This window comes from Anarhichas minor, unplaced genomic scaffold (genome assembly GCF_050575085.1).
Source record: "Anarhichas minor isolate MPS153535 unplaced genomic scaffold, ASM5057508v1 ptg000062l, whole genome shotgun sequence".
Taxonomy (NCBI): Eukaryota; Metazoa; Chordata; class Actinopteri; order Perciformes; family Anarhichadidae; genus Anarhichas; species Anarhichas minor.
Window position 1 is genome coordinate 6550542 of NW_027466508.1, and position 12624 is coordinate 6563165.

Here is a 12624-nt window from a genome sequence, read left to right on the forward strand (position 1 = left end):
CCTCGACTCAATGTCTCTTATGAGATTATGCCATCATATATGAAAAATGAATATATGGGTTAATCAGTATCTAAGAGGGATGTTTTCTTTATGAAAAATCAAAGTAGCCGAAAATAGAAACACTCAAGTAAAGCTAAAAGGTCCTCAAAATTGTACGCAAGTAACTGTACTCTGAATACTTTCCAACACTGCGCAACAGGAACTTATCGATCGGCTTTAACGTGCAGACTTACGCCCCATTTCAATGTTCCGATTCCCCAAAAGGATTTGTCATTTCAGTGATGGTTGTTCTTTGTTCCACTTTAGTTTCTTGAGTCTCAATCCAGAACTCAACTGTGTCTTGTTCTACACCTTGCTGTCTCCAACACATTGATGACACTTATTGATTCACGCAGAAAAACACTGAAAGCCCATCGTGGAAGAACAAAATACAGTAAGGCTAAAGGGATTTAGGTCCCAGTTATAATGAATGGCAGGTGGCACAAAGTGCAGTCAAGAATGCGAGGTGCTTGGCAGACAGCGGGGTCTGAGGGGAGGTGAGTACGTTTGGTTTTCTAGTTGTGTTCACTTATGTGCTCAGTGTTGTTAAATAGCTATAATGAAAACATGCAGATGGGCTAAATGTAATATTCCAGATGATAATAATCAGTGGTGGGCTTAGTAATAACGCCCCTAGTGTCTTGAATATGTACATTCTAGAAGGGAAAACGCTGACTGTCACATTGTACTAAAGCTCGTTCTTCCATTATAGAACGGCCTTTTACGCTCACTTCATCTGCTGTTAAAAAATTAAGAGGTTTTGTCGATTTAAAAAAAAAAAAAAAAAAAGGTCAGTTTTCGTAGCTGAAAAGGCAAAGATCTGATAACACTGATGCGTGTAGAGCAAAGCTTTCCTGACGGGTATGCATCTTACATTTGTTTCTCATTCTTTTGAGATTGCGCAAACACCACTTGACTCACCAGCGGTGAAGTCCTTGTTGAGGTCAATGAAAGCGTTGGAGTGAGGGTTGCGCATGTCGACAGATGAACTCAGTGCTTTCCCCCACACAGGAACCCTAAAGGAGAGGAAAGAAACACAAAGCTGCACATTTTAGAAAGCAATTCAAGGTGTGAGAGAATCAGAAATAAACACACAAAATTCTGAGCCAGTTTGAGAATGATTACATTACCTTTTGGTGAGATAGCACACTTCAGTGAGCAGGGGTATATTCTGAGTATTGGTGACTCCGAAAATGTCCGGGATCATGTCCCCATTGAAACTGTGGGAAGAGTTCCACTTTATTAAAACGTGCACTGAGGTAACAGCTTATGTTCATACCGTATAAACCTGTTGACGCTGTCAGAGAGGCGTAGATACATCTCTATGCTGTCGTATTCAACTGCATCATATAAAGTCTTTTAAATATGTTTTTGCATTTGCACTCATTTTGGGCGGGCAGAATTTAAATTACAGTAGTGGTTTTTATTTGATCGCACAAGAGTATCTAATAAACTGGTAAGTCGGTGTACATTCATCTGACACGGGAAGTATAATAATAAAAAATAAATCAAACGTGTGTATTGACATGGAACAATATTTTAAAATGTTTGAACATAGAAATCTAGCAAAACTAAACATAAGGCACATTTGTTTTTCCATGACCGGCATCCTGAGCAAAACATCCACAGTAGAACTTATGTAAGCGACGTTCAGACTGATACTTACTCCATAACAAGAGGTTGATCTGTAAAGGTCTTGTTCAGCATGAGCCACCCACTCACATCTGCAGAAGAAGAACAGTTTCAACAAGCCCACACAGCGTAGAAAGCCAGCGCGCTGATCCAAGTCAGGCTAAACTGATTTTACTTGGTTCAAATGTCAACAGCTATGAGCAAAGTTGAGTTCGATATTGATTTGGGCACATGAGGAAATCTGATATAAAAAAACAAAAATGACAGCCTGTCTTCCAGCAAAAAGGGGGGCTGATGAATTTGACTAAGGTTCTTTATTTTCTGTTATAATTAAGTGCTACTAAAATAAAACCCTGAACCGTATAATACTTGCTATCTGTATAAACTTTGTAACTGATGTGTTTGCTTGATGAGCATCACCACAGTTTATTTTCTGTTAAATCTGTCTATATGGTTCATAACATGTGGTTTTATCATTTATCATTCCCAAATACATCAGATTCATACACCTTCTCCATAACGGACACACTCACTTGTCATTGCAGGTGGAGCAAAACAACAACAACAACAACAACAACAACAACAACAACAACAACAACAACAACGGCTCTACTCCAATCTTAATTTGTGTGAGCTACACCCATCATCTGCGTTTTCTCTGGCCCCCACCCACCCTCAGCACCCATTCGCTGTTAAAGCTGTACCTAATGTCTGGTTGTTCCCCCAAAAGATGAACACAGTTGTCATCTTGGAGGTCAGGATCTGAGCTGTAAGAAGGACATCCATCTGAGAGTCTCCGTCATAGTCCCCAGGAACCACGCTGGTGATGACGGTGTCCCTGAACAGGAAGATTGTCCATTAAAGTGAGAGACAATGACTCTGCTCTTATGTGGAGCTATTCCCACCTCCTAAAAAGTAAACATTGCCACCCTGAAACGTGAGTCACTTCCTCAGTACTGACAGGAAGAAAAGAGGAAATGAGGACACATGTACATATAATGTGTAACTGGAATGTATTGAAAGGAAAATAGCCCTGAAAGTGGCATGTACCTCGGGAAAATGTCCTTTGAGATGTTAACTTTGGGCTTGAAGTAAGGTGTTTTCGAGTCAGCCAAGAAGATCACCAGTTCAGCCTCTGAAACAGTAAGAAGTCAACATAGGCATGTATACACAGCTAATTTCATCTTCACCACAACTGTTAAGTCGTTTTCAAAGAAATATAGCGACGGACTTGTAAGCACGGAGCCATGTTAGACAAACTATAAAGGTAAATATCTACGGAAGTATAGCAATTCATTTCATACAACTACCCTAAACACATTGTTAAAACACTATACGTGACGTGTGCAAACACGAGCAAGGAAACGTTACTGAAGCTCTAACGTACGTCCTCTGATGATGAAGATGTCTGTCTGTTTATCCGCATCAAAATCTCCAAACGCCGCCACCGTCCCATAATTTTCGGCACCGAAAAGGTCGGCCGTTACATCTTGAAGAGCAAATGCGCTATACTGTCCCACAAAAAGTAACAAAAATGCCCAAATATTGAATTTGAATCTCCACATCCTTCCTCTAGTGCAAGTGCAGCTCCTCACAACAACACTAACTGTATTACGGCACACCGCTTTATGGCATAGTGAAATAGCAGCTTCGTTCGATTAAATGGTGTTATAGATTAAATATTATTTTATAATTTAGATAGCCGCTATGCTGCATGTATTGTATTAGAAAGAGGTGGAATAAATGCACCAGAATAAGGTTTGCGTTACACAATGCGACACTAGAGTTTCCTCGTTTACGGCAGTGTCGTGCTACGGGTAGTTTGAAAGTTCATAACTGCATCAAGCTAGAAAAGGTTAGCTAGAGCTAAGTCGGAAGTGAAGTTGATCTTCAAAATAAATAAACTATCAGGCTCATAAGAAAGTAAAGTGAATACATTTTTAAATTAAATACAATGATACTCATTAATATGACATTAAACGTTTTACTGTCATGAATTTGCTATTAAAAGGCCACTTCAAATGTGTATACTTATGTTGTTCTTCGGGAGCCTTGCTACCTCCATTTTATTTTGAAGGAAGTCACCGGAAATCTTTTAACATTCTGGCGAATTGGACAGTGTGTAAACATGGCGAGCCTTGCGGATGTCGGATGGAAACTCTTGGAATTCAAAGCCCGATCAAAAAGATCAGGTCAGACTTATTACTTCGCATGACACCGTGCGGCGTGACACGTCCGATTGTTTCTGTTGTGCTTGTGTGAGACCGTGTGTTTGTAAAGCCACTCTACACGGGGTAAAATTGACCTGATCTGCCCATTGCATTTGTCCACTGCACTGACGGTACAAGCGTTAAAGGTCAGAGGTGTAAATGTGCAGCAACCAGGGGCTATTTTAAGAGCCTCTCAACAGGTCTCCCCTTTGCTGTTACACCTCACCCCTTAGTTAACTGTACTGTGTGCGCGCTGCATGTGGTTGTGAGTGGTGGGGCCCGTGGTGGAAGCTGGTAGACTGTGCTATCACTACACTGGTAGTCAGCATGGAGGGAAAGTGATCCCATCATACAACTTTGAAGGTTGTTGTACATTGCAAGGATTACAACAACAACAACAACAAATGAATAAAAACCTTAACAATAGCTGTAGGGTCACCATTTTTTTAAGTGATACAACTGAGAAAAATAATATACATTATGACCAGGTTATTCCAAATTCACTCTCAGACTACACTGATTGTAAATGTAGTCAGTTATTCTATCCGTACATTCTTTGTTGTCATACTGCTTTTTTGTGGTGTGCTAAACAAAGAATTCCTAACATTGTCCCTCCATAAATCATCTAGTAGTGTCATAATAACTGCTGTCGTTTGGGGATTCTGTACCTGCTAAAAGGCAGCTTGCAAAGGACAACATCTCCTCATCTGAGGGCAGCTATTATGACTTGTCTATCAATCAAAGGGAACATATGTGATAAGGTGCATCCATTCTCAGTATTAACACAGCAGTGCAGCATCATGAGACCATAGCATTTTGAAGTATCAAGGGCAATAATCAGTCAAGTGCTGTCTCAATTTACTGAAGTTCTTCTCATAATTACATTACCATCATATAATATTTCATCTTGACTCTCTATAAGGGTTAACATAACTAGCATTCCTAAGTATATACAATGCATTGTAATTCCTTGCTTGCTGTACATGATCCTCATCACCCAGGGTGTAATTCATTGTTGATTCATGCATGTCTAAAACAACAAATCTAACTCTATGCTACTAACTCCTTCCTGTGAATTGCTGTAGATTTGTGATTTAGCTGAGAGAGACGATTGGCCTTAATTTCACCTTTTGAGAATGGCCGCTTCAGTGGCCGCGAGTGCCCGGCCTCATCGGAAAGCACACCGACTTGGTAAGTAGTGGCGGCACAAAAGAGGAAAACAATGCAGTCGGCCACACACAGAAGGCCAGAGAGGACACGGGTAAAGAGCGCGAGGAAATCTTTTTCCTTATCCGAACATGAGAAGGTTATTATACTTTATTTCCCGAATAGGAGGCAGCCCGCGATGTTGAGATCACAGCATAATTATTTTCTGATCACGAGAAAACAAAACACAAGGCATCCACATGCTCGCGCTCTTTTGGGCTGTTGGCAAAACTCATGTGTGTCTCATGTTGGTTCAGCCATATGAATAATCTCCTTGCTCCTCCACAGTAAACGTGAGAGACCCAGAAGTGACACCAAATAAATGTACAGTATTAATCAGGTCATATGACATACTGCATCTATATTAGTGTCAAGTTAGTCATGGGATTGTTTAAAACCAGCCAAACGCCGAATACCCACAGTTGTCTGATCTCATGTTAGAAATTTAAATTGGAATATTGGACCTCCTCTATGCTCTTTTGGAGTGTTATCTTTAAAAAGAGATGGATTGGCTTTGTCCCCTGCAACTTTTAAGCTGATGGAAATTATGCTAATTTCAGCCAGAATGTGAATTTTTCAGTACCTGTGGTATTGACCCAAGGTCGAATCTATTAAAATGCAAATCTCAGCAGAGGGAAAAGTGTCTGAAAATAGAGAAAGTCTAACAGATGGGGGTTTTCCTCAAACTCCGGCTCTCTCTCAGCTCAGCGGAACACGTTTGGAAATATCTGTTGGCGAGCCACGTTACCATTTGAATCTTCAGCTCGGGGCTTGAATATTGTTTTGTGTGCTGAGCCCTTTGTGATGCGATGTGTTGCAGTGAAAAACAGAGTTTATTGATGGCATGTGTTTGCATTGTTTTGTTTTTTGTTTTTTTTCTTTACTTTGTATTTTATTTTATTAAATTACTCGTGAATAAGATAATTTTATGAAAAAAAGATATTCACAAGCAACTGCTGACTGCAGACCTTTTTCATCTACACATTGGACTATATGAAATAACACTATTGTCTCAAGATTGAAAAAACATCACTAAGTAACTCTAAGATGAAAACAATCAATTTGACCTCAGTTCAGTTTAGTCATGAAGGCATAATGTTGTTAAAGAGACATAATTGAGAATCATTTTTAGTATTTTATTTTTTAAAGATTCATGAGACAACAAAGGCATTATTTTTTTGTAGAAAAGATGCTGTAGTTCACTATTTGTAACTGTAACACTTTTTAAAGTTGGTTTGTAATAGATTTGTCTCTCCTCAGGTTCCATCTATGAACCTCTCAAACTGTCCAATCTCCAGCGTGAGGATGAGCCCCTATGGGAGAAGCTGGACCGCTATTACAATGCCGGTAAGTGTTCACTGTTGAAAACTTAGCAGTACTATGAGACGGGGCTCACCTAAAGTTTAGAGCTACATATAATGCAAAGCTATCTGAAACAAATGTCAGCTAATGTATGCGACCGTGAAGCTGCCGGTTGTTTTGTCATTGCAATATGCTCAAATTGCAGCCTTGGGTATAGCGATTACATCTTGCAGACGTACTGTCTGGTTTAGAGAGAAGTTGTTTTTCGGCTGGCAAGATAAAAGCGGCATCGGGGGTTCGCTGGTGTTACAGAAACAAAAACATTCACTCAGCAAGTGCTGACCTGAATTTAATTCCACATAAGGTGTCTTGACTTGGTTTGGCACTGCACTCAGCTGGTAGTGTTTGTTAGTCGGGCTTCAGTGGAGGATCATGTGGGAGTTGCTGCACCAGATAATCTGTTTTTCAACAAGGATAGGATGGAAGAGACCAGATGTGGATAGAGAAGATCCCATCGTGTACCACACACACATACATTCCTACATTACCAACAGTGGACTATCAGGCTACTCCAGCCAAGTGTGGACTTTTGTTTCTGCTCAAACAAACTAGAATAGAATAGAAAATGTACCTTAAGGGTCTTTTCCTAGAATATTACTGAGTGTGCTTTTTAATTGTTTTTAAAGAAATTGCCATTTAGCTTGAATGATATTGACCTAGCAAGGACGGGATTTCCATCACACACTCATGCACAAAAGCACACACACACGATGTATGTTTACTTTATGGTTGAATTTTCCTCAAACATATTAGCCATATCAAACAGAAATAGAGTAGCTACACAGTTTTCCTCACTGCAATATAACTATGTACACAAACTAGCATGGAGAGATTACTTATTACTAAATATTTACACATACCGCCATGTGTAACAGCGATTATTATCGATGGTCGCTAATGGAGTATGACCTAAATTGAAGTATAAAGCTATATGGTCTTCATATTTGACCAACACTTGATAAAGATGCTGTTTCATAATGATGTAAACCAAAAATCATAACCTAAACCAACAAAACATTATGCCAAAATGATTAGACTATATGACCAAATAACGTTGAGTGAGTAAGCATAATCTTGTATTTCCCGCTCATTCTAAATACTGCTACAAACTGTGATGTGCATATTTTCAACATCAAAAAATAAGTCATGCCTGCATCTACAAAAGCTCATCTCAAATCTCTAGTTTGAAACGAGCCAGGTTAGTTGTTAGGATCTAAGGATGGATGGCAATGGACTGACAAATAGCTGCAGCAACCCAATTCCAGGTGATGAGCCTGGCATGTGTAATCAGTGGAAGAGTCTCCAGCCTCACCGCAGGAGAGATAAATACACATTAGTACTGATTACTTAATTACCTGCAGCTGTGACTGCAGTGCTGTGCCAGCCAGTGCTACCTCCCAGTACGCACGAAGAAATTACGCCCAACGGCCACGCAGCTAAACATGTAGCATTCTCGATTTCGGACCTAACCAAAATTTGGATGTAAACAAAGTGACACCGGCTTTAATACCGAAGTGAAGATTCTATTAAAAAGAAACTGAATTTGGTATGAAATATTGCTGTCATGAGCTCATGTGTGACTGCCTGGGCCATTAGGCTGGCAGAAGGTTAACCACCATATTTGACAGCAGTGGGCTAACATTTCAAATTTGATGCAATGCCAGTGCACCCACTTCAAATGGACATCTGTTTGTTTAATGATAGGCCATTTTCGTGTCAGGGGTTTTGACTCGTCATTACATAAAAGCACAGGTGTAACTAATGGCATTAATGATGGTTCCGTTCCACTTAGCTGTGCCAGTGAGCCAACGCGCACAATAGCTAGGCCCTGGCACTGCAACACCTAAACTGAATGCAGCCGTTATTAATCTTATTAGTTACACCTGTCTGCCGTTAGGATGGTTTGTGTCCACACCGGATTAAGCCTCAGGGAGAGGAGATGTAGCTGGAGGTACAGAAGTAGTAGTGAACCAAAAGACACGGTGAAACAAAACAATTTATATCTTGACATTATTTAACAGTAGGCATCGACAGAATGGAAAGGCCAGACACACAACTTTGTCTCAGCAGATAGAGTTTGGTTTCGTGTGCAGAAGGCAGGATCGTGTGTTGCCTCTGGCTGTTAGATTCTGGTAATGCAGCTCAGGACGCTGTCCCCAGGGATCAGTGCTGATATGGCCACCGTGGACGTAAGCTCGGCTTTTCCCAGTTGCTCTTGTTGAAGTAACAAAAATGTACTATACTGTACAGTAGACAAAAAACAACAACCTGCGTGCTCTTAGGAGGTGCTTCTGAGCTTTAAGTGCTATAAAAAAATTCTGGTTGTGTTTCTTTTCAAGACAAATGCACTACAATCATACATTTTTGATTAGCTATGTCCACGAGCTATGCACAGTGCTGTGTGTAGTTGTAGAAGCCTGATAATCGTACCTTCATTTCTAATTACTGGAATGCAGTACTGTAAAAAGGAAAATAGAAAAAAAACACCCTGCTTGGCCTTGGAGCTTTCCAGTGCTTCTCTACCTGTGACATTTAAGGGATTACAGAATATACGTAAAGCATGGCCTTCTCCTTGTAGTGTCCTTGAACTAAGAGAAATATAAAAGTGACCTAAATTGGCATTTTTCCAGCTGGAATTTGGCAGAGGTGCACTTTAAAGTGCCTTTAAAACTAGGCTACAGGGCCCTGCAGCATTTTACAGCACAGGCCACCATAGAGCATCATCTAGTAATATGCTTCTGTCTGATTCACTCAGCTGATTGATCACATTGTGTGTTCCCAATGTTTCTGCGAGTGGGAACAGTCAGTCAGGAATGTGAGAGGTCATCTTTAAAAATCGCGGTACTGTGCGGCAAGTCGTTTACCGAATTCAAATCAAGTCAGGACACTCACAGAGAAGCTCGGAGCTCCAAAACGTGTACACGTTCATCATTATCGTTAGCAAGCCCCCAATATGAAGGTGCTATTAACAGGTCATCGGTACACAACCTGTAACATTATCACATTTATTCCTTCCTTCAGAATATATGGTGTTCCCCAAATACAGGGTGTTGATATAGCCTCCTTTATATCGCAGAAAACCTTTTTATGCGGACTGCTGTTTATGATGTTAAAGTCACAGTATCTATAAAATGCAGACAATAATGTCAGTTGGGGAGAAAAATAGCATTTACAGAGACAAACAGCACAGACAAATCTCAGCTATGTGTCAGGATTCGGCTCAGGTCGGCGGATTTATTTAAGACCTTATAAAGTGCAGCTTTTCCTTTTGCTTGCCTTTGCCCGCGGTAAACAGTAAAAGAGGAAGGTGACTGCCTCTAAACCCAGGTGTGTAGATCGAGGGATTGTTTAATGCGTCCTGTGTGGAAGGGCCTGGATGCACCAGTTTCTCACATGAACACACTTCTGGCAGTTATGACACAGCCCGTTGGTTTGCCCTGATGAAGACAGGGCAGCTAGTGTGTGTGTGTGTGTGTGTGTGTGTGTGTGTGTGTGTGTGTGTGTGTGTGTGTGCACACGCGCACGCACGGTCCTCTGTCGGTTTGCGTGGTTGCTGGGTGCTCATTACGCTCCGTGTGTCTGTGTGTTCAGAATACAATGAGCAGAGCTCAGTGTGCAACAGGTGCAGCTCTGAGTTGGAACTGATTCGCTGCTATCAGCGAGTGCAGCGTAGCCTCCAGCATGGGCCGCGTTGAAACCCCATAGATTCTGCGGAGGAAAAGCCCTCCGCCAGATTGCAGGATGTCGGAAGAAACGCGGCGTTGAACATCGGGCTCGTTTAATTGTTATGTTGGGTGGCGGCTCGTCCAATTCCAGCGGGGAACAAAGCCAACATTGTTATCGCCGGCACCCAGACCTGCCTGCCAATATACCTGCTTTCTTTCGGTTTCAGGGAGGAAAAGAGGTGGAGAGGGGTGAGGTTGGGGGTGACAATGACAAATCAAAGCAGTTACATTCTTCCTCCTTTCTCTTTCTTTGTTGTTTTGTTGCAAAGGCGCCCCCCAGCAATATTAAGCATACGATGCTGTTGCGATAGGAGGAAAGTTCACCTCCATCTCTCACAGCTCATCACTCTATCATCTCTCTCTCTCTCTCTCTCTCTCTCTCTCTCTCGCTCTCTCTCTCTCTCTTTTCCTCCTCTCCTCTTACATTCCCTCAGCTCTCTATGGTTTCCTATTTATGTGGCAGTGTGGCCACACTCCATTGACTCCTTCCTGATAATACTGGAGGCAGAAGGCACGATCGCTCTGCCGTCTGGCTCGCACCGATTAAGGAAAGGAGAAAACACGTTGTGTTTTTCTTCTTTTCATAGTCATTATGAGCTCGTTGCAAAAGCTTGAGCTCGTTGTTTTTCAGTTTGGTGCTCTTTCTTTCCATCTGTCTCTTTTGATTTTCACAATGTTTTGTTTTTCTACTTCTCTCCCTTGACCCAACCTTTGCAGTGTTGATTTTGCAGGCCGAATGAAATCAGTGACTAATAGTTACAGAGTGTAATTTAAATATGCATATCATAACGGACCATTTATTTTTGACATGTGGATTTAAAAGTAATGGATATTAATTTCAGAAACAAACAAAAAAGGAAAATAACAATCCAAACTGCCACCATGGTAAACGACAAAAGTAACAAAGACTGGAGTAAAAGACAGAAGCAGTTTATTTAACATTTCACAATCAAACACTCTCATGCTGCTCATGGCAAAACGATAGAGAGATCACAAAATCTCATGAATACTGCGCAATTCTGTGGAACATAATTCAGCTTTAATCATATTTTCATTTGACATAATCAGCTGTGAACAGTGTGTTAGATTGCACATTTACTTAAATACTGGAAACATGCTGTATTGAAAGTTAATATACAATATATCAGGTATCTAAATCTGCAAAGTTACTAAAGACAAATGTAGTGGAGTCCAAACAACAATATCGAGCTCCACAATGTAGTGGAGTGGAGGTATAAAGTAGGAGAAACTTAAGTAAAGTACATCAACATTGTACTTATGTACAGTACTTGAGTAAATGTACTTGGTTACATTCCACCACTGTCCAAGCTAAACATCCACTTGGCTCTTGATCTTCTCTCCTCGTCTCAGTCTTGGAAAGAAAGCAAATCAGCGTATTTCCCCCCCAAAAAAATAATAAATCAACATTTCTTTCTTAGATGTTGCTGCTCTGTCAGCATTTCTGTTGTTTTGTTTTTTCATGGCCACTGCATTTGTTTTTCATTCAATAGTACCTCATGTCACGGATGCTATATTGCAAGAAATATTCTGACAACGTCAGCAGGAGTGGACCCAGAAGTAATTGTTGAGACTGGCTCGAACAGTGAATATCACAGTTTGCGTGTTTCCATTTTTCTCCTGTAGCATCTGCCGGGGCACTGAACAGATACCATCTCACTCTCTCTATCTTTCATCTCTTTATTTTTTTTCTCTTTTCAATCTATCGCTCAGTGTTTTTTTTCTTTCTTCTTCTTTCTCATCATCTTCCCTCATTTTCTCCACGCTGTCGGTGCAGTGAAATGGCCCATTGTAAAAGAGCAGACTGTGTGCGTCTGAGACATTAGCTGCTGATTTAGTGGGACATTAGCTTGATGGATGGCTTGGCAGAAAACTCCCAACAACAGTTGATTTGCATCCAGAGAAACTTGCAGTGTGAACAACTGAAGAACGTGTGACTTGAAGATGAAACCCTGAGATACCACTCAGTTCCAAATTGAGTGGTATCAGAGCTCGGCAACCCATTTCATCCTGGGCTTATTCTGTGAAACACATTTGACATAAAAACCTATTAAACCTGTGTGCTTCAAAGATTTGAATTATTGTATTAAACCTGAGTTACAGCAGATGAGACATTTCTCCGATTTCTGAGAAAATGAAACTAGAGTTGAGTAAGACTATAGTTCGTTTTTAAATGCTTAATTTGCAGTAACTCCAAATGTAACCGCTGTTTTTTTCAGTTGTATTTCACAAATTCTTTGACAAAGAATCAAATAAGTGAACTGTTTTTACATTTCCTTTTATTTTCACGACATTTGTTGTGAGATCTATGAACATACGTGCGTACTTATTTGACTTTTCAACATCACTTTTTTTTAAATTGCCTATAGCATATCATGGTGGTCGGTTAAACCTGAGCCAATTACCCAGGGTGCTTCACTGCTCTTCGAGAG

The 12624-nt window shown here is 40.7% G+C and overlaps 2 protein-coding genes across 4 annotated transcripts in view; one reads left to right on the forward strand and one right to left on the reverse strand.

Annotated features, from left to right (window-relative positions):
• Positions 1–3438, reverse strand: part of itfg1 (integrin alpha FG-GAP repeat containing 1) — a 121461-nt gene extending 118023 nt beyond the window's left edge. Inside the window, exons 1-6 of the mRNA XM_076077925.1 lie at positions 3059–3438; positions 2722–2806; positions 2376–2509; positions 1706–1763; positions 1170–1259; positions 961–1055 (exon numbers count right to left, since the gene is read on the reverse strand). Of these exons, the coding sequence (XP_075934040.1) occupies positions 961–1055; positions 1170–1259; positions 1706–1763; positions 2376–2509; positions 2722–2806; positions 3059–3236 (640 nt within the window). The 5' untranslated portion in view covers positions 3237–3438. The remainder of the gene's footprint in view (positions 1–960; positions 1056–1169; positions 1260–1705; positions 1764–2375; positions 2510–2721; positions 2807–3058) is intronic.
• A 338-nt stretch (positions 3439–3776) lies between these two features.
• Positions 3777–12624, forward strand: part of phkb (phosphorylase kinase, beta) — an 87461-nt gene continuing 78613 nt past the window's right edge. For 2 of the 3 annotated variants that reach the window (XM_076078033.1, XM_076078032.1), the window contains exons 1-2: positions 3800–3863; positions 6348–6434. In XM_076078033.1, the coding sequence (XP_075934148.1) occupies positions 3800–3863; positions 6348–6434 (151 nt within the window). Of the gene's footprint in view, positions 3864–4966; positions 5073–6347; positions 6435–12624 lie in introns of all 3 variants that reach the window. The other variant, XM_076078030.1, reaches the window with a different exon arrangement.